The 21,151-nt window shown below is 37.1% G+C and overlaps 1 protein-coding gene across 1 annotated transcript in view; it reads left to right on the forward strand.

The window, feature by feature from the left end:
- Positions 1-21,151, forward strand: part of Adgb (androglobin) — a 122,181-nt gene that overhangs the window by 22,551 nt on the left and 78,479 nt on the right. The window contains exons 4-9 of the mRNA XM_035438765.1: positions 847-918; positions 1,459-1,668; positions 9,297-9,436; positions 11,853-11,939; positions 13,973-14,220; positions 17,328-17,462. Coding sequence (XP_035294656.1) covers positions 847-918; positions 1,459-1,668; positions 9,297-9,436; positions 11,853-11,939; positions 13,973-14,220; positions 17,328-17,462 — 892 coding nt within the window. The remainder of the gene's footprint in view (positions 1-846; positions 919-1,458; positions 1,669-9,296; positions 9,437-11,852; positions 11,940-13,972; positions 14,221-17,327; positions 17,463-21,151) is intronic.

Genomic DNA, 21,151 nt, shown 5'->3' on the forward strand with positions numbered 1-21,151 from the left:
AGACTCATTAAGTATACTGATAAGCAAGGTTAAAGCAAACGAACAATCCTGTAAAATAATGACCTTCTTGTATAAGATTTGGTCTATGACACCTTCCTTTCCTCCCTCCAGCTGTTTCATGAAGCCAATCTTATTTTTTCTTTTTAAAAATGCAACATTTCACCCTTCCCTTTCCTCTCTCCAAATACTTCTGTATACCTCTTTTTATTAGTTGCTGTTATATGCATATATGCATGTGTGTATACATATATATTCCTAAATGTAACCTGCTGAGTCTGAATAATGTTGCTCCTATGTATGCTTTTCAGTAAAATTGTTTAAAGAAAGGTCTGATTGCCCTGACCCTACTTCCTCCCCTTGGGAGCCACATTTTCCTGCAAATAAATGGCTGTTCAGTACTCTTGGAATCAGGGCTTTTTCTCACAACACCTAACAGGGGCCCTCTTCCTTGCTGAGAAAGGGTCCTAATGTGTACAAATAGTTTGATTTCTCTGGAGGAAAGGCCTTTGTGTGATGTTTTATAAGATCAAAGGTTACAATGTAAAACTCTGCACCTGGCATGATAGAATTCCAGCCTTTGAATTTACAGACCCTATCCTGCTTTGTCTGGCTTTGAGAGTTTTCCCAGGCACTAGCCTGATCTTCATCAGTCTCCTAGAGGACTCAATGTATTCATTATTGGCTTAATGAAGTGTGGTGATCTTTAACACTCTGGAGTAAATTATATCATTCCAGACTTTTGGTAATAGACTACTTCTCCCACAAAACTGTCTTTTAATAATGTAGGTTCCTTTTACCTTATTTTTTAAAACAAATAAATACCTATGTCTACATTTTTAATTTCAGCCTCCTGTAGTTGTGAAAAATGAATTGATGTTTGACTTGTTTTCACCAAATGAACATTTACTCTGCAGTGAGGTAAGTAGGGCCACAGGGCCCACTGTTCCATTGAGGAATGTCTTCCAGGCCTGTCTACACAAACAGCTCCTGGACAGCCATTGGCAACTCACACTGTTCTCTTTAAGTCATGATATGATGGATTTGGGGAGGGGGTATTTTTATTTTTCCAACTTCTTTGAAGTATAGTTGTAATTAAAAATTGGATCTATTGATATATTTGTAGATTATAATCTTAGTAATTTAATATACATACACAGTACACACACACACACACACACACACACACACACACACACACACACACTGCTAATTCAAGATCAGTGTCAAGTTTACCTTTTTAGGCCTTTTAATTTCTATTGTTATCATATCTCATGAAAACAAAATCAAGACCTATGATTTTTTTCTATAGCTCAGAAATAAAAATTATGAAAATTCTGTATGTAAAATTTATTATTACTTTTAGAAACATATTCTTACCATAGTTCACTTAGAACTGCAATGCGCATGATTTAAAAGTAATCTTATCAATACGTGTGGCTTTTGTTGTTTTGTGTTCAGCTTATGAGGTGGATTATCAGTGAAATCTACGCTGTGTGGAAGATATTCAATGGAGGGATTCTGAACAATTACAATAAAGGAAATTCGGGAGAGCTTCCTATCCTGCTCTGGAAGCCCTGGGAACACATATACTCTCTCTGCAAGGCTGTAAAGGGCCACATACCTTTGTTTAACAGCTATGGGAAGTATGTTGTGAAGCTTTACTGGATGGTAAGTAATTCAAGATGCTGTGCCTTTGAATTCTTCTGTCCTTCCTATTTAAATAAGAAACGAGAATTAAACAAACAAAAAAAAACCACTTTTATTTTGCACAGGCAATCTCAGATTTTCTCTAGGAAGGTTCACCCTCTGTGTGAACACAGGTAGGGGTGTGGCTGGGCGTGGAGTTCAGTGATTGGCAGTGGGTCTTCACTGGTCTCTTCCAAAGAGCAGCTTGCAGGGGGGCTGCGCAGCAGGCAAGCACTGAAACTCAGCCATTTCCATGTGGGTTACTTTTACTACCTTGCTGTAGATTAACGGCTACTTGTTTTTCCAGTTGATAGAAGACTGTTGTCTCTCAGGGAGGGAAGAACTTCTACCTCTTTCCAAACAACCCCAAGCTGTGAGGGTCCATCCATACCAGTGTGTACACATTGTTATTAGTAGAGACTTTAAGTAAATTCTTTCTGACTAGATAATCCGCTCCCCTTTTCTGTCCATTTCTAGACACAAAACTTCTTTGTTTCGATTTTGAAAATTATCTTCCAGTTCTCATGCAGCACTCATACTCATCTATCCTTTGCTTCATCCTGCAAAGATTTAGAAACATGATGCTAAAAATAGGCGGCTCCCTTCTGCTGATTCAATGCGACAGGCACGATTTTGTACTCTGTTGATGTTCCACTCTTTGCTTTCTCTTCTGCCATGTTTTCTTTTCACTCCGAGAGCGATTTCATTTCCCTGCCTTGTTACAGACATTCTTTTCCTTCTTTTCATGGGTCCCTCAGAGCCCTTTTCCTCATGACTTCTTGGAGGCAACTTCTTGGGACCTTTAATATTTAAGATTCTGATTTTTTAAAAACTGTCTTTAGTGATGCAGGCCTGTTATCTCCCAGACTCAAGAGGTTAAAGCAGAAGGTCCTGAAGTTCAAGGCCTGTCTGGGCTATGGCTTAGAGTCAAGGCTAGCGTGGGCAATTACTCAAAATAAAAGTTAAAACAAACAAACAAACAAACAAACAACCCAATTAATAATATGGCTAAATGGTAGAGTGTTAGCCTGACTGTAAAGTTCTGGGTCCAATCTCCAGTACTTGGATTGTGATTTTTCATACCAGGGCACTATTTCTCTGCAAAGTGTTTACATTACATTCAGCCTGGATTCTCAGCTAGTTGTCCAAGGTTCTTTGACATCAGGGAGTCAGAAAACTTACTAGGTCACCCTAAGAACAGTACAGAAATTTGAGAGTTTGGTGTTCTTTTCCATCTGGCTATAAGACAGGAAGCAGGGATACTCTGCATCTTTCTAACTACTTTCCAATTTCCATATTGCTTTGGCTCCGAGTAGGAGAGAGAAGCAATTTAGCTGTTGTTCTCCAGCCCGTTGTGGGCAGCCTCCCTCTATCCCTATGCCTTTGTTGCTTCTGGTAAGCAAATAGCACATACAGCGAGAGCAATAATCACCCCCCAGGTTGTTAGCAATGTATTTATGTGAAAACTGTTTTTGTTTGTCTTCCTCACTGAGCTTTACAGTTTCATTTACACTGTACAGCAAAACTCCAGCACAGACATATGAGGATCTCAAATCCCTGCTTCCCATGCCCCACCCTCTCCTTGGCCAGCTGAACCCACTTAGGAGCAGAGGCTGCAATATTGTTTTGTTTTATGCTGCATTGTTTTGAGACTGAGTCTCATTTGCACTAGCTGTTCTTGAACTCACAATGTAGGATGGCCTTGGAGTGTCTGTCCTCATCTCCCATCTGCTGTGATAGCCATATCAGCCATCAAGCAACACTTATAATCCTGTTTTTAAAATAAATTTTCCATAAAATTTTTATTAATTAAACTTAATGAACAATGCATTTAATACATTAAACAATGACAATGTCAAATGCTTTTTGTATTACTCGATTACTATATCCCTTCCCAAAGAAATGCTACATTTAAACTTTCTTATGATTATATATGCTTTTAGTGGGCAAACTCAAACACTATTAACATATTCAATATAGAAAATCAGAGTTCTTTATAACATTAGCATATTTAGACAATCACAGACAATGATTCAGGTATTTCTCCAATACTTTACTGTGTTTTTATAAGCATACATAGACACATTGTATACCAGAATGGTCAAATAATGCAGTTCTGTACCTGCCCACTCATTTAACCATGCACATTTTCTATGCTGACATAATCTTGTATATTCTGTACACTATTCTGTGGACATATAAGCAAATGCATGCAAATTTGTATTAAATTTCCATTAATAAATGCTTAATCTGCACACGAGGAGCTTTGTGTGTATGTCTTGTCTCTAGTATTTCTGCATGTGAAATTACTCCATTATGAATGTGAAACTGTTCATTTTGGTAAGTATATTCAAATTATTGATTTTAATTTGGGTTTAGAAGTCATTTATACCATACAGAATCACAAATTAATTTGCCATTTTATTCTTTGTTACCATTCTTATTTTGAAATTTGTTTACCTATTCTGACTTGCTGTGTTTCTCTTGAGTGATCTTTGGGATTATTTCTGGTTTTTCATATACTCTGTATATTTATTTTTCCAGAAATTAAAATGTATACAGAAAGCTTTACATAGCCCTAAATAGCAGTATTCTATCACTTGAACTCGCATTTTAATACCTTGCCATCATTTCAGACATCTCCCCTTTCTGAGATGTCCCTTTCTTATATATTTTCTGAATATCTTCAGAACATCATCATAAAATTCTTAAAGATTTATTTTTATTTTTAGTTAAATTTATGCCTCTCCCTCCCTCTCTTTCTCTCTCTCTTTCTGTGTGTGTGTGTGTGTGTGTGTGTGTACACTGTGTATGCAGGTGCCCATGGGGGCCAGAAGGGAACGTAAGATATTCTGGAGCTGGAGGTACAGGTGTTGTAAATTGCCTGATATAGGTGCCAAGAACAGAACTCTAGTCTTCACAATTGAGTAGCAAGAGATATTTACCTCTTTTTCTCTCCAGACCACATCATAAATTTGGCTTTAATATTCAAATAGAATTCTAAAAAATCAAGAAAACAATAACTCTCTCATCTTGCCTAGGTGTTAATTCTTTTTCTTTAGCTTTCTTCATGCCTCATGTGCTGTTTGCTTTCATTCAGTTTTTCCTTCCTGGAGAATCCGCCCATTTCACTGTGTCTGAGTCAGTGTCTTGATAAGAAATTGCCTCATTTTCTTTCTTTCTGAGACTGATTTTAGTTCATTCTTATTCCTCAAGGATGTTTATCCTGGTACCAGAGCTTAAGCTGGCAACTCTTTCTGTCAGCAGTGGGAGATGGTACTCACCACGCTGTCCAAGGAACACTGTACTCAGCCTTGCACATAACCTGTCTGTTCTGACTTAGGCTTCTGAGATTTTATATTCTGTTTTCGATTTTCGGAGATTTGATATTGATAGATCTGTCTGGCTGTGGATTTATTTGCATTTATCCTGTTTGAGTAATTCTAGGCTTCTTTAATTCACAGGGTTTTATTTTAGGAAAAATTAGGGAGTTTCAACCATAATTTCTCCAAATGTATTTTTAGATCTTCTCTCTCTCTCTCTCTCTCTCTCTCTCTCTCTCTCTCTCTCTCTCTCTATCCTTCGTATTTTGGTGTCTCCAAAACATGGATATTGAATATTTTTGTGCCATCCCTCAAGTCTGAGTCTTATATCATTCTTTATTAATTTTTAGTGTTCACTTTGGTAATTTCTGTGCTATCTGTAGTCTATTGTTCTCACTGAGGGAGGAGTCTTTAATTTTGATTTAATATTTTCTACTTTCTTCATCTTTGCTAAGAGTTTCATTTAAGAGGTTTCACAATTACTTGGTGGGATATTATTAGGATTATTGCTTTAACTCTTATTTCATGATTTAACTTTCTGCCCTATGGGGTATTTTCTGAGTGCATCTCCTGGGGAATAGTGACATCTCAGGCTCTGCATGCACAGGAGAAAACTCACTTTGTAACTTCAGTGGAGGTGCAGGGTAAAGTCAGATCCAGCCCAGTCACTCAACTGTTTGCTGAGATAACCTTCCAATGATGACTTGATTTTTTTTTCTAGTTGTAATTCATACTATAAATTTAAATAATGTATTATGCTTTCAGCATGCTTATAGAAGGAAGATAGCATAAACCCAATCATTTACCTACAACTCAATTGTGTAAAACATTAAAATTTGAATATGGTAATATGCTAGAATATTCATGATTTATATTTGTAGTTTTATTTATTCCACTAATTTATATTTATAAATCTATATTGCTTTTTTGCATCATGGAAAGAGAAATACCTTACAGAAGTGATTACAAGAAGAAAGATTTACTTTTGCTCACTATTTCAGTGGGCTCAGCCCACTGGTGGGAGGATATTGTGGAGCCAAGTAGACCATGCCATGATGGGAGAGTAAGCGGAGAAGGAAATGCTGCCTTTGGTTGTTTTCTCCTTTCCCCCTCTTCAATTCTACCCAGACCTCCCAAGTAGTACCACCTACATTGAGGGTGGGTCTTGTCATTCATCTTCTTTGGAATCATCTGCTTTAGCATATTGACAGGTGTGCCTAACTAAGCTCCCAGGTAATCCTACTCCTACATGAGTAGACAATGAAAGTTAATGATCACAGAGGATGCCTCTTTAAAAGTATCTTTAAAACTTAAAAACTTCGAGATTTGGTGCTAATAAACATTTTTCAAATAGCCAATGTATGATTTATATAAAAAATAGTAATGTATCACATCCAAAAATCAGTGTTCAATGATGAGTTATTAAATCTTATACAGTATACATATATTTATTTAAACTACTATAATAAAATACTATATACTGTGATATATCATGCAACTTACCAACCATTAGTATTCAGGCATCTGTACTGGCCTGCCCTTGGGGTTCTGACAGGATAGGCCTTCAGCTGCAGCCACTAAGAGCACCACCTGTGCACATTTACTGTGTTCTCTTTTAAAAGTGCCCTATCCACTTCCCATCCTTCTCTCTTTCTTTTTTTCTTTCTATGTCTGTTTCTCTCTGTGTGTCTGTCTCTCTCTGTCTCTCTCTTCTTCTTCTTCCTTCTGTCTTCTTTTTCTTCTGTCTTCTTTTTCTTCTTCTTCTTCTTCTTCTTCTTCTTCTTCTTCTTCTTCTTCTTCTTCTTCTTCTTCTTCTTCTTCTTCTTCTTCTTCTTCTTCTTCTTCTTCTTCTTCTTCTTTCCTTTCTCCTCTCTCCTGCTGCTCCTCTCTGGAGGAAGCTAGTCTCCTCCCTTCCCTTTCCCCCTTTTAAGATCCCATTCCCTAATTTAAAAAACAAAAACAAAAAAACCTTTGCTTGAACCTTGTCACATGGCATCATTCTCTTGCATGCCATTTTTCTTAAATTACAACCCCAACATCAGAAATTGCTGGACATGCAAGTAATCAGATGATTATATAACCTCACATGACACAAGAGAACTCAAATTTTTATCCATTTACAAGGATACAAATAATTTCATGAACCCACAACCCTTACAATTTAATCATCTTTCAAAGGCCTCACCCCTAGTACCAACATTTTGGCTGTTAAATTTTCAACATAATTTTAGAGGGCAAAATAACCATCTATAGATATTACCTATGCAGTGAGCCCAGATATCTCAGTCAGTAGACCATCAGAAATTACCTATGCATACACAAATACATGAAATATTCAAGGAAGGGTGTCAACCAAAGTATAATATCAATGAATCAAAATATTACCAGGAGGACAGTTAGAAGTCTAGTCAAATTATACTTTAGAAACGTATACAATACTGAATGTTCACCCTTTGTTATAATAAACTTTTTATGCAGTAGACTTTTTTGAAATATAATTGCATACAATGTAGTGTGCACAGTTCAATAATCAAAGCAGTCTGAGTTGAAAAATGTCTTTGAGCTTCTGACTAGAGTGGGAACTATTGAACTGCTTTAGTATAATTATCAAGGATAGTTTAAAATTCTTCTTTCATGGAATTCTAGTTTGCCATTTCAAAACATGATTTGCAATCAAAATGTGAGAGGGGACTTACCACTGCTATTTCCTTATTGTGCCAAAATAAGCCAATTTGACATGCCATTTTAACCATTTAAGGGTAAAATTAAGTATTTTCACAGTTTGTGAAAACTGTCACTACTTCTTTCCTGAACTTCCCATCATCTGAAACAGAGACTTTGTACTCAATAAATGGTGACTTCACATTACTCCCCACTGTGTCCCTTGGTGACCACTTTCTGGCTCTATGAGTGCCCTAATTTCATTTCTGTGTTTGTAAAAAATTATCCTGGCAGAAAGCAACATAGAGGTGAGAGGGTTTATTTGTCTTACAATTATTACACATTAGAGTTTGTTGTTGCAGGGAAGCCAAAGCAGCTAGTTACATTACATCAGTCAAGAGTTGAAAGAAGTGCATACAGGCTTCGTGCTCAGCTAGCTTTCTCTGTTAATAGTCCAGGGAGTGGCACCACCCTCTTTTGGGCTGCGTATTCCCACCTAGGTCAATCCAATTAAGTAAAAGTTCTTCACAGGCCACCTGATAATGGCTCACTGAGACCCTCTTTCCAGGTAGTTCTAGCTTGTGTCAAGTTGACAGAATCAGCCATCACAGTGAGCGTGCCCTTTTAAGGGTACTTAAGTGAGTGAAGCACTTGTAACTTAAAGTTACATGAGTTAGGTTGCCTTTAACCTGTAGTGTTAATTCTATCTTGCCATGCTTTATCTATTGAGGGAGAAAGATACAGATACTAATAAATAAGGTAATATTGAATTCAGGGTTACAAGCACCATACAAAGAAAATATTTCAATGCCACTTCCTTATGGCTTCCTTCTAGGAAAATGAGTTGCATTTTTCTTCTGGTCCTAGAAAGCTTTGAATATATATATATATATATATATATATATATATATATATATATATATATATGGGCCTTCCCCCACTTGACCATAATATTTAATGGTAATAGCTCTAACCATGCATCATGAATATTATGGGGCTCACAATACTGACAATATTTGTTAACACAAGAATGAATTCATAAGAATCCAGGCATGTAAGCTAACACAAAACAATCATAATTTAAGATCATTTGTTTCATTCTTTTAATTATGAAATGAAGAGCTTTTTATTAAACATATAATGGTTTGATTAAAGAACATATTAGTTTACTTTGTGTTGAAAATTGGATCATTAACTAGGATTACTGAAATTATGGGCTTGGAAGTCTAAGATTAGGAAGCACATATCTGCATCAGTAGTAAGTATTAAGTAATATTTAAAGAATTTTTACTGTGAGTACACAAAGTATATTATGCTCAATCTTATTTATGGTTGAATCATAGTTTCATTCTGTTATTTGAAACATATTTACTTTGTAATATGCTCATAAGATCTCCAAAAGAAGGAATGATATTAATATTACTATAGTTACATGATAATAATATATTTCAGAAGCTATAATAGTCAACCAGATTAGTTATGAAACCTGTATCTCAGCTTTCAACATGAAATGTTAACACCAGATTTTTGTTTGTTTGACAAAAGTAAGTAGAAATATGTAGTAATGTTGAGGGGAGAATGCTGTAAATCACTGATGATGTTACATTGCCTTCTTCTCATCTTTAGGGTTGCTGGAGAAAGATAACTATTGATGACTTTTTTCCATTTGATGAGGATAACAATCTGCTGCTTCCAACTACAACCTATGAGTTTGAACTCTGGCCAATGTTACTGTCTAAAGCCATCATTAAGTTGGCAAATGTTGAGTATGTATTCAGAAATTATCATGCATTATTGTGAAAATAAAAGGGCACCTACAGCCACATTGAGAGCCTTTTAAAAATTCAAGGACTTTTTTTTTCTAAACAATGTAAATTTTCAAGTATATAAGTTAAGGTGACCCATGCACTGGTTTGGAGTATTGGCTTAACTGGGTAAGGGACAAAACCATCCCAAGAAAGAACATGCAAAAATCATTCCATTCTCAATGCTTTCTTACTAGGAGTCAAAAGTATATCATGAGAAATATTTTGTTTTAACGAGGGAAATTGTTTATTAGGGGAAATATTAAATCATCTAAATACTAAGATCCAATTAGTGTTTTATGATCTGTATACGCAGCAATACTGTATAAACCCTAAAAAGACTGAGCTCATCAGGAGGCCAAAGTGCTCTTGAGGCTTTTGCCCTCATTGGCCATCTGATAGCATCATGATGGAAACTACTCATTTGTTTAGTATGTTTGCAAAGTGTGTTTATATTTATCTACCTACAAGATTTTGCACTCAACATAGAAGTCTGCCACATCGTACAAACAAGCCTTTCTTCCATTCTGGTCCTTTCAGGATAACTCAAAATGAAAACAGGGCTCAGATAGGAGTAGATGTGCTTGGCAACTCTACTACTCAGTGGCCACATCCTCACTCACACTGCAGGAGCCCGATCCCATAACCTCCTGCAATGCAGTATGACAAAGCAACTCCATCCTTCACAGACCTCACCCTCCTGCTTTAGCAGACCCCTAAACCCTGTGCTCAAAGCTCAGCCCCTCCCCTTCCCTAAGAAACATTAGCAATACCATGGAGATGCCAGGGCTGCTTTGTGTAGATAGCCCCTTGACTCTGACTCCTTTTGTCTCTAAAGGCTACAGAACAAAACAGCCACCACTATTGTCAGCCTCCTCATTTTTCTTGCTAAACCCCAATTTCTACTGATAATTTGTTTCACTCAGTTTTCAGTCCTACATTTCAATGATTTTTGTAAAACTTTTACCCAGATTATTTTTCTTTTAGGCAGGTAAATATTACTGAGTATTTCCACTGGTGGCAGTTGTATCTGTTTGTTTGGGAATAAAATAAGTACAATGCTCTTAGTGTTCCTAAGAATTGGAGCAAGGCTGGCACAGCATTGAATAGATGACCCGGATAGCTGCAATAGCATTACATTCATTGTAAAGCCATGGTTCAGTGGAATTCATTAAAAACACAACTAATAGAATTATTCTTTTAAAATAAACAAACAAAGCCAGCTTGGAAATAAAGGACTAATTAAAGTATACTGCATTTAAATTTTTTCTAATAGAAACCGCCTTATATGATGTCATTTATATTTTTCTATAAATTCATCTCAGATTTGGTTTTATATGTGAGGCTTAGCATTCTACAGACAAACCTAATGTAGTGTTTTACATACCCATGTGGAGCATGGAGAGAAAAGAGCACCATTTCCATAAGGCTTACAAAGTCACTCATAAAATGAAATTACCAGAGGCATTTAGGGGAGACAGTGAAACACACACCAGATTCATGTTGTCTTTGAGAAATGTAGCATTCTCAGGATCCATAATCCATTAAATAAGGCAGTGCAAATCCATAAACAGTGGGCTACATCATTGATAGGCTATGAATTCTTTCAGAAGGGAAGGATGTGTTGGTCAGTCAACATCATGAGCACCATGCCTGGCACAGGGTAGACTGTGCCTTCACTCTGGGGTGGAAGGGGCTATGATATTTTCTATGTAGACTAATGTACATGTAAACACACTAACTACCCAAGGAAATCACACATAGGCAGAAGGACTAAAGCACAGCATGGTACCTGGCTAAAGGCAAGCTCTCACTTTATGTCACCCTGCCAGGTGTACTCCTTTACAGGTTGGAACATATATTTGTTTTCTCCTCCACTGTTAAGATTTCACTAAGGATTCCTCTGACTTATCTTGAGTTGCCTTGTGAACATCTCAACATCATCTCTGCAGTTAGAATGGTAAAACCGCTCCCCTTTGAAGAGAACAGAATCACACACAGAACATACTATTGAGTTAACACAATTTTGCACTATATAATATGAGTATGTTTTATGTTTTGGAAATTAGTGGAATTTTGCAGCTTTTAAAGAACAGTTCCTAATATGTGACACCCTTGTCAAAAGAAAACAACAAAAGTCATATAATCATGTTTTCAAAATATATTTGAAAACTTAGTATTGGGTTTACTTAGGCCTTTTTAAACAAATTAAAAGCATCTGGCTTGTGAGATGACATTCTGTTAGACTGTGATATGCAGCTGGTATGACCCCCTACATAGATTATGCTAAGATTCTGTGCAGAGTGTATCCTAGTCTTTATTTACTGCTGTGCATTTCCAATCATCAATAACTATAGCACCATGCATTTCTTTTCAGCATTCATGTAGCACAGAGGAGAGAGCTTGGAGAATTCACAGTTATCCATGCACTTACCGGGTGGTTACCTGAAGTCATTCCTCTTCAGTAGGTTTTCTTTTTCTTAAAGAAACATTTATTTATTTATTTATTTATTTATTTTGTGTGTGTGTGTGTGTGTGTGTGTGTGTGTGTGTGTGTGTGTGTGTGTATGTTTATTGGGGGCAGAGAGTTGGTGTGTTAAGGTATAAAGGTATATGTCAGAAGACAACCTGAGGGCTCTAGGGATTAAATTATGGTCATCGGGTGTAGCAGCAAGCACCTTTTGCCCACTGAACTAGCCCACCAGCCCCTCTTCAGTAGGTTTAAGGACTAAGTTGCTCATATTATTGTTTTTCTTCCTTTCTAACATTTCTTTAAGAATACTGCAAGAATGGTCATGTTTTACAGAATGTCTGGGAGCAAGGCATTTTGTAGTATTTAAAATTCCTTGGGAATTTTAGAATAAATTTTTCCTCCTTATAAAGCGGAATAACCACTGGATTCTTTGTTGAATCAAGCAAAGAAATCAAGCAAAAATCTTTTGTGTTTATCTACCTGCAAGAATTATGCACCCAGCACACAGAAGGCAAGTCTGCCATGTTGTGCAGACCAACCTTTCTTCAGTTCTGGTCCCAGCACATAGAAGGCAAGGCTGCCATGTTGTACACACTAGCCTTTCTTCAATTCTGGTCCTTGCAGTGCAACTCAAAATGCCAGTGAAGCTCAGAGGCTAGGGTTGGAGGTACATGACAACAGTACAGCACTGCTCTGTGGGAGCTTCCTCACATACGCTACACAAGCCTAGTCCATACCTTCCTGCAGTGTGTCACAGCAATGCCATCCTCCACAGAGTTCACCTGCGTGCCTCAGCACCCCCTTCTGTAGGAAGCAAGGCTTTTTGATAGGCATGTTTCATACATGCTCGGGCCCCCCACCCCCCAGGAAACATAGCTTTTTGATAGGTATGTTTCACATGCTAGGAGACATCCAAACACTTTAATAGATAGCCCTGAACCTAAGCTTGAACAGCATCTTCAGCAAAGAACATGCTTTGTTAGAGAAATGGCAAGACAAAGGAAAAAAATCTTGAGTTGCTTCAGGTGGCAATCTTGGGAAGGCAAGAGACATCTCTATGGAGGCGTGCTCCATAGAGAACTCTGATACTGTCTGGAGCCCCGTTCAGTCCACAGTTGTCTTCAGTGGTCACTCTTTGCTTGCTGTGTTTAGCACAGTGACACTGAAAACCTGTCATGGAGTGTGTCCCCAATCAGTATTCATGAACTGAGTTAGTAATTTGTAAAGTATTTTCAAAGGCTTTCTAAAAATGTGTAAACAGTTCTTCAGGCTCTCAAAGCAGAAGCATGTAGCTTGCCTGCATCCCCACAACGAATGTTTACACTAACTTCAAAGGATTCATTGAAATAAATGTGGGTGATTAGTGTGGGAAAAATCAACTCAGAACAGAGTAACAGGGAAGTAGGATAGACAACGTATGATCCCAGAAAAGTGTGTGGTTTTTAAAACTGGATTATATGCTAGTGAATTCTAGAGGACAAATGTCATAGGAACTAGGGAGGAGCCTCATAGTTAAAGGCCTTTGATACCATGTTAAAAATTCTCTCACATCATCAGAGGGTGAAGATATCATTGGAAAGTTCTACTCAGGAAGGTGCCTTTGTATACATATGGTATTTACACATGGATATATATATAATATATATATATTATATATATAGTGCATACACATGTACAGTATATATGTATATGCTGTATTCATGTATAGTACACACACAACACACACACACACACACACACACACACACACACACACACACACACACCTGTTAAGGTTTTTACCATGCCTGTCTCCTCTGCCAAGCTTAACTGATCCACTAGTTTTGGTCTCTGTATCATCAAAGACTGGCACATAGTAGGAATACAATAAAAGTATGGTCAATGAATAATATTTCTAACTAAAAGTTAAGGTAACAATTGAAATTAGTCTAATAATCTAAGAAGTTAATTAGTCTGTTAATATCTTCTTGAAATCAGGTAGAAAAGGATCATCTGGGAATTAATTCAAATGTGTTTCCTCTCAGTCCAGGGTATGTAGACCGAGTTTGGGAGCTCTTGAAGGAAATATTGCCTGAGTTTAAGCTCGCAGAAGATCACAGTTCTGAAAGCAAAATTGCAGTGATAGACAACAAACTGAAGGAACCTGGGAAAGAGATGAAGGATAACAAGGAAGTGAAAGATGGAAAGGAAGTGAAAGATATGAAGGATTTCAAACCAGAATCTTCCCTAACAGCCCTGAAGGCACCAGAGAAAAGCGACAAAAATGTGAAGGGTAAGACATTGGAAGTTATGCACAAGGGCATGGCATAGAGATGCTTTACAGTCCCTGTCGAGGCTAATGATACTTTTTTGATGTTTTAACTCTCCCTTTGATTTTTAGAAATCTCACTGATGTGGACTATAGGTAATTATTGCCTCAAACCTCCCTTTCAGTAAATATTAAAGACAATTCCTAATTTTGCTAATATTAAATTACTGCTGTATTAGAAGGAGGCAAGATACTGAAGTCTAAATCTCTATTAAGATATTTTTCTCATATTTATATGCAGAGTGGGATGGACCCACACAACAAAATAAAAAATTTACCTTGTCATTTTCAGAGAATGAGATAAGAGCATAGGTTACATAAATTACAAATATATCATAAGATGGAGGTTCAAATCTGAAGAATAATTTTAAATTATTTTTGTAACGTGTATAGTCATTTCTATTTTCAAGATGAAAAGTTGATTGAATAATTATTTATTCTGTATCTACTGAACTATCATAATTATGTATATGAAGAAACTGCTTGTGAAGTAGAATTACTTCTACTAGGAAGCACTCAAGTATTTCTGAATATTTTGGTTAAATGTTCCTTTGGATATTTATGTTTTACAATGTATTAGCATTTTGTCAGGATTATTCTTTATCAAGATTGTTTCTAACCAGGGAGGGAGAAAAACAGGAAGATCACAAATTGTAGCCAGTCTGGGCAACCATGTGAGCTATGGTGAGACCTTGCCTCAATCCAAAGGTTATAACGCAGTGCTGTAACACTTGCCTCGCATAGGCAAGGCCTCAATTTTCATTCCCTGCTCTGAAAAGGAAAAGAAAAACTGACTGAAGATCTTTTCTGCCAGTATTTCTTACCATGTATTATATAGAAAATTTTACTTCAGATCTTCAAAAATGTATCAAGATCAGAGGTCTGAGCAATGTGTACCCACCCAGGCCTATCTTGATGAAAATAAGCAATAAAGAATGTGAGTGGATTCATTTCTTTCAGTATGTTCCCAATTAATTTTCTTCTAGAAGCCCTTTTTAATGTTTCACAAATTAACATCCAGGCATCTAACCATTAATACTCATCTAAATATACTTTTTGCTGATAAAAGTCCTGGTAATTTTCTAGGAATTGGTGAGAAACTTGGTAAATAGAAACATGTGGAACTGCCCACCTTCTGAACCTGACAGTCTAGTGGGAAACACTGACGAATAACATGGAAGCTATGCAAGTCAGACACTGAAAAATGAACTTTGAAGTAAGACGTAGGAGGCCACGGCAGTTAGCACATGGTACCAATGACTGGCTGACGAGGGAGAGAAAAGAGTAGCCTGAGAAGTAGGGCAAGAAAAGACAAGTGTGCCAGCATTGAAATCAAGGGGGAAGTTCCTTCAAGAATAAGAATGGTTGTATACAATATTGCAGTGAGATGAACTGTGATGTGAACTTCAGTTTCTCCTCCAGATAGTTGGATGTGGTAGTTAGTGGACACTGGGAATGGAACATATGGAAAGCTGTGGAAGACAGCCAAGGAAACAGGAAGAGTATAATGTGCAGACAAGTCTGTGAGAAATTCGGCCTTGAAGAACAACAGAGTAATAAAGTGGAAGCTCATGGTTATTAGAGAGAGATACACAGGCTATGTATTTGTTAATATAGTGAAAGAGAACTGAGCAGTTCCACAGGGTGGTCCTCCCATCACTCTCATTTTAAATGGATATTCCTAGGATCCATGAAGAACTGTTGAGTTCTCCTCAGCCCTGGGGAAGATTTGCTTCATTCTAATGCTTAGGCATAGGTTGTATAGCCATGGGGTGAACAGATACAGGGATAGGTAAATCGGCAAGCTTGATTTGGAAGAGGTTGAGGATTTCTGACAAAAAAAATATTGAATATTCTCTGGTTCTGGGAAGCCTATGAGCTGAGAATGAAGTTGAGATGGAAGATGGAGACTTGATGGAAATTCAATAGCAAAGTGGTGATGTTTGTGAACTAGGAAAGGATAGCATTCAGCTGATAAGATGTTTATAGTGAGGCTTGCCAAAATCATGGAATTAAATGACAGATGACACTTAATTAGTCTAGTGGTAAACACTTACTAATAGCCATTTTTATTTGCTTGTTTTTATGGAATATATTATAAGTCAAATTCTAAATAGGAATTTGAAAGTAAATTCAGTTTTAAAATTGTAAATGAAATTACATGTTGCTACACAAAATTAGCTTAATTAAATTACATTGCTCTTTATACAAAATAAAGTTTTATTATTAACCTAGTTTTTAATACTTAAATTTCTCAAACACCTCAGCCCATATTTGAAGTTACAATATGTTTAACATACATTTTAAATCTAATTCAAACACCAGAAAACAGGTTTATTTTGTACTGAGTGACTTCTATAATAAGGTCCTTGTATAGCTAGGAATAAACTTGGAATGGATGCTTTTGATGTTTTTGTTTGCTTGTTTTTATTTTTAAGATGAGAAACTTAGCCTGACATTACAATTATATATACATCCAAGGGGCTGGCGAAATGGTTGCCTGGTTAAGAACACTTTAGGCAAAGCCTGAAGATCTGAGTCTAGAGCCCCAGAATCCACATGGGCCTGCCTGTTTAACCCCAGCACCATGAGGGGCAGAGACAGGAGGATTTGTGGCATTTACTCACCAATGAGTCTAGCAGAAACTGTAGTCTCCAGGTTCAGTGAGAAAGAGGGAAAACCTGTCTCAAAGGAGTAGAGGAGAAAGTGAGAGCAGGACACAGATATACTCTTGTGCAAGTGCATGCACCACAGGTACTCATGCCCACAGACACACAAATGAATTCAAGTCACTGTCTGCATACAACATAAAACTATGTATAATAACTTAGTTATTATGCATAATACTAATCCTGTCCAGTTCTCACAGCCCATGTTAATTTTTAGGATTGTTTTCTCTAGCTTGATGTGTTATTTCTAACCAGAGGAGATTGCATTTGGGAGAAGTTAAGGCTGCAGTTTTACACTTAAGTACTATTGTTTTGGCTTTCTTAGGACACACTGACTAAATATGTAGCACCATCTAAGGTTTTCTAGATCAAAGATTTACCATTTTTTTCTTAATGTGTTAGAGAAAGCAGATGCAAAAGACCTTGGGAAGAAGAAGAATAAGGATGGAGAGAAGGAGAAGGAAAGATTCAAATTTTCACTCCATGGTTCAAGACCCTCATCTGATGTTCAGTACTCTATGCAGTCCTTGTCAGATTGTAAGCTCTTAGTCTCTTACTGTAACTACTGTAGTCACTGCCTAAGATGATGGAAAATGTCAGGACATAGAAAAATATACCTTCTCTTTTGATGTAGCTAAGTAAACATGTTCAAGTTTTCCCTCAAACTTCGGGTCCTTCATGTAAGTGATGGGTTTGTATGCTGTTAGGAGATGAAAACAAGCAAAATAGCCCTTGGCAATGCTTCATCTTTTGAAAAGAACTAAATGCTGCTTTATCCTTTGCTTTGTGAAAGTAAAAGCACCCTTCCGCCATTAGAACTCTTAATTAAACTCGTGGTAAAACATATCTTTAATCCCAGCACTGTGGAGAAAGAGGCAGGTGGATCTCTAAATTTGAGGCCTACCAGGGCTACATAGTGAAATCCTGTCTCAAACAAACAAACAAACAAACAAACAAAAATCAAAAAACAAAAGAAAGAACCAAATCAAACAACAACAACAAAACCAAGGAAGTCATGAATATACAGGGTGTGACTCAGGTTGGGGCTGTGAGCTCTGCTTAAAGTCACGTCTCTGCTTCATTCAACATTGGGTGTGTGAGTACCAGGCTAGTGAGTGAGCCCCTTTACAGCCAGGGTTCCCTGTCTTCATCACCACAGCAGCATCTACCAGGAACTCAGAATTAAGAATTAATTAATTAATTAATTAATTAATTAATTAATCATTCATCTGTTGGTGTGTCACACTTCAGCATATTCATGATGACTGTTTTAATTCTTAAAAGTGCTTAAGAAAGAACACGGGGTTCCTCTGATCCCCACAGGGTGGATGTCATCTGACATAAGTAAGAGAGTGAGTGCCTCTGTAGGCTTCCTTTTCCTATGCAGCTCATTTTAAGTACATTTTGAAGATGCATTTCCTTCCATCGGCTGCTTTAGCTTTATTTATAGTCGGTTATAGATGGACCCTGAGTAATCAAATGATAGCTGACTTATAGACCCAATTCCTACGGGAAAGAATTACTTGATTTTTATATTACTTGTATCCGGTTTGACAATAGAAATATAATATGCTTAAGCTAGCTCTGAGAAGGCATTGGGAATTTAATATAAAAGACTTTATGTTTTATTAATTTTTAGAATTAGTATGTTTATCACAGCTATAATTAAAATAAAATGGCATTCATAGCTTTAAAATTTATAAAGTAGATAAAGTAGGGAAACAAGATTATATAGATATTTATGCATGTTTTTTCATGTGTGTGCTTCTATTTCTATAATATCTACTGCAATCTTCTACATGCTAATAACTATGTGATATTTAAGGGTTCACCAGTTTGTTATTTTCAAAGTAAACATATTCATGAGTATAACTTACAAATGATTATTTTTTTAATTACATGAAATTAAGACTATTTATGAGATCAAAAATTCTAAGTAGTATTTAAGAGAAATGTGGTCCTGTCCTAGAGTTCTGACACCTTTAGCCATGTAGATTCTAAAGTTCTTTGCTAGGAGAAGTGGGAAAAGAGATGGGATGATTACATCTGATATCTTTAAGGACCGAATTCATTAACAGTAAGTCACTTCTGTGTATACTCCATTTCTGTTCCAGTTGGTTCTACCTAACTGTAAGGGAGTTGGAGAAACACAGTTTGGCTAGATGTTTTAGAGAAAGAGGGCCTCCTCTGGTGGGCATAGGTGACCTTTGTCAGATTTTACTTCCCTGGATACTAGATACCCATTTCATCCTTCCCATAAATGTGTATTCAATACTTTACAAAGCTAAGACCTAAACTATCCAGCAATTGCATCTAGTGCACTGGCACACACCCACACCTCATCCCTTATGTATTGCAGAAGACAGATTAACTGCAATATGAGTTCCCATTCATAAAAGGAAACAAGAGGGCGAGTTGTAGTCTCTGGTCATTACCATGTATAAAATTCTTCGGAGACAACCCTCTGTAGACCTTTGTCCCCACAGACGGGGGTGGGGGGGACAAAGGTCTTGGCACTGGCTGTGGTATTTTGGAACAACTCCAAATGAGTTTTCAAGTCCAGGAAGTTGATCTTCAGAGTTCACCCATTTCACCACTGTATTGTCCTTCCCCTCCTTATCTGTTGATAAAGCAATCTTTAAATGTTGAACAATTTCCTGACCAACTAAATTTAAAATGTAACTTAAAAAGAAACTTGAGCTGGGCCATGGTGGCACATGCCTTTAATCACAGCACTCGGGAGGGAGAGGTAGGTGGATATCTGAGTTTGAGACCAGCCTGGTCTACAGAGTGAGTTCTAGGACAGCCTCCAGAGCCACAGAGAAACCTGTCTCACCCCCTCCCCCGACCCCCCCCTTGCCCGCAGCCCCCAAAGAGAAACTTGAATTCAGATGGTGGCATTAATGAAAAAGGAGAAAAACAACAACAACAACAACATAGGTTTTAACATATGAATGATCAGACCCTTCTAATATCTGATCAAAAATTTACCAGAAATATTAGATATTTGATAACTTACATTTTGTAACTAGCAAGAGTTTAAAAATATATTACAAAGGAGCAAAACTCAGTAAGACTGGAATAGGATTTTGTGGTATTAAAAGGAGTGTATTTTCTGAGTATGGGTGAGATTGCCAAATTTTGTAATTTTCACTCTCCAATTAAGAACAGTTATGCTGTGTTTCCCCCCAGATATTTTAAAAATTAGATTAGCTTGAGCTTGTGCTGGAACCCCTGAGACATGAGCAGCGTTTGTAAATTGTAGAACTCTTTTTTTTTTTTTTTTTTTTTTCTAAACAGGGTTTCTCTGTGTAGCTTTGGAGCCTATCCTGGCACTGGCTTTGGAGACCAGGCTGGCCTTAAATTCACAGAGAACCACCTGCCTGTGCCTCCCGAGTGCTGGGATTAAAGGCGTGCGCCACCAACGCCCAGCTTAAGTTATAGAATTCTTAGTGGCTGTTACAGCAGCTAGAATCACTTAGTGATGTATGCAATGTTGCCAAGGTTAGATTGCCAGTTAAAAGGTGAATGTGTGTGGGCCCTGTTTAGCAGTGCAGTTGCTGGCAATGAGGAAGGAAGTGTCTCAAGATGACATTCACCAAGACCCAGACATTCACCACAGAAAAACTAGAAGCTGTTACACTTTGGAAAGTGGTGATTTCAGAAATGCATGGCAGAGTGCCTATTAATGTGCACAGTGTTCATTTGTAATATTTAGTCTTAACAAGGTATTGAAAATAAAAGATACACCTGGCAAGAACGATCTGTATTCCAAAAACACATTAAAAACAAAAGAAAACCAGAAATGTCAGAGATCAAAATTAAGAAGGCCATTTCTTGACCACAGATAAGTTCATCTAAAACTTTTAAGATGACCATGATTTTCATACATATGTGTCATTAAACTTTACTTTTACTCTTCCTCCCTCCCACTGAACACCCCTTGCCTCCTCCTGGCTGGTTCCCACGCTTTGCCCAAATGGTATCCCTTCTCCTTTCACATCATATATGTTCCATTATGTTCTTTTTTTACCCCTCTCTTAATGTCTTTCTCCTCTATCATAATCCCTGCTCTAATTTTGTGTTACACACACACACACACACACACACATATACATATCTACACTCATATGTAATATCAAACTGAATTTCTGCATATGTGTAGTAGTTATAAGCCTGATAGAAAAATTATTTTGTTGCTGAGTTTTATATCATATTGTAGAATT

The sequence above is a fragment of the Cricetulus griseus genome, chromosome 2, assembly GCF_003668045.3.
Source record: "Cricetulus griseus strain 17A/GY chromosome 2, alternate assembly CriGri-PICRH-1.0, whole genome shotgun sequence".
NCBI lineage: Eukaryota > Metazoa > Chordata > Mammalia > Rodentia > Cricetidae > Cricetulus > Cricetulus griseus.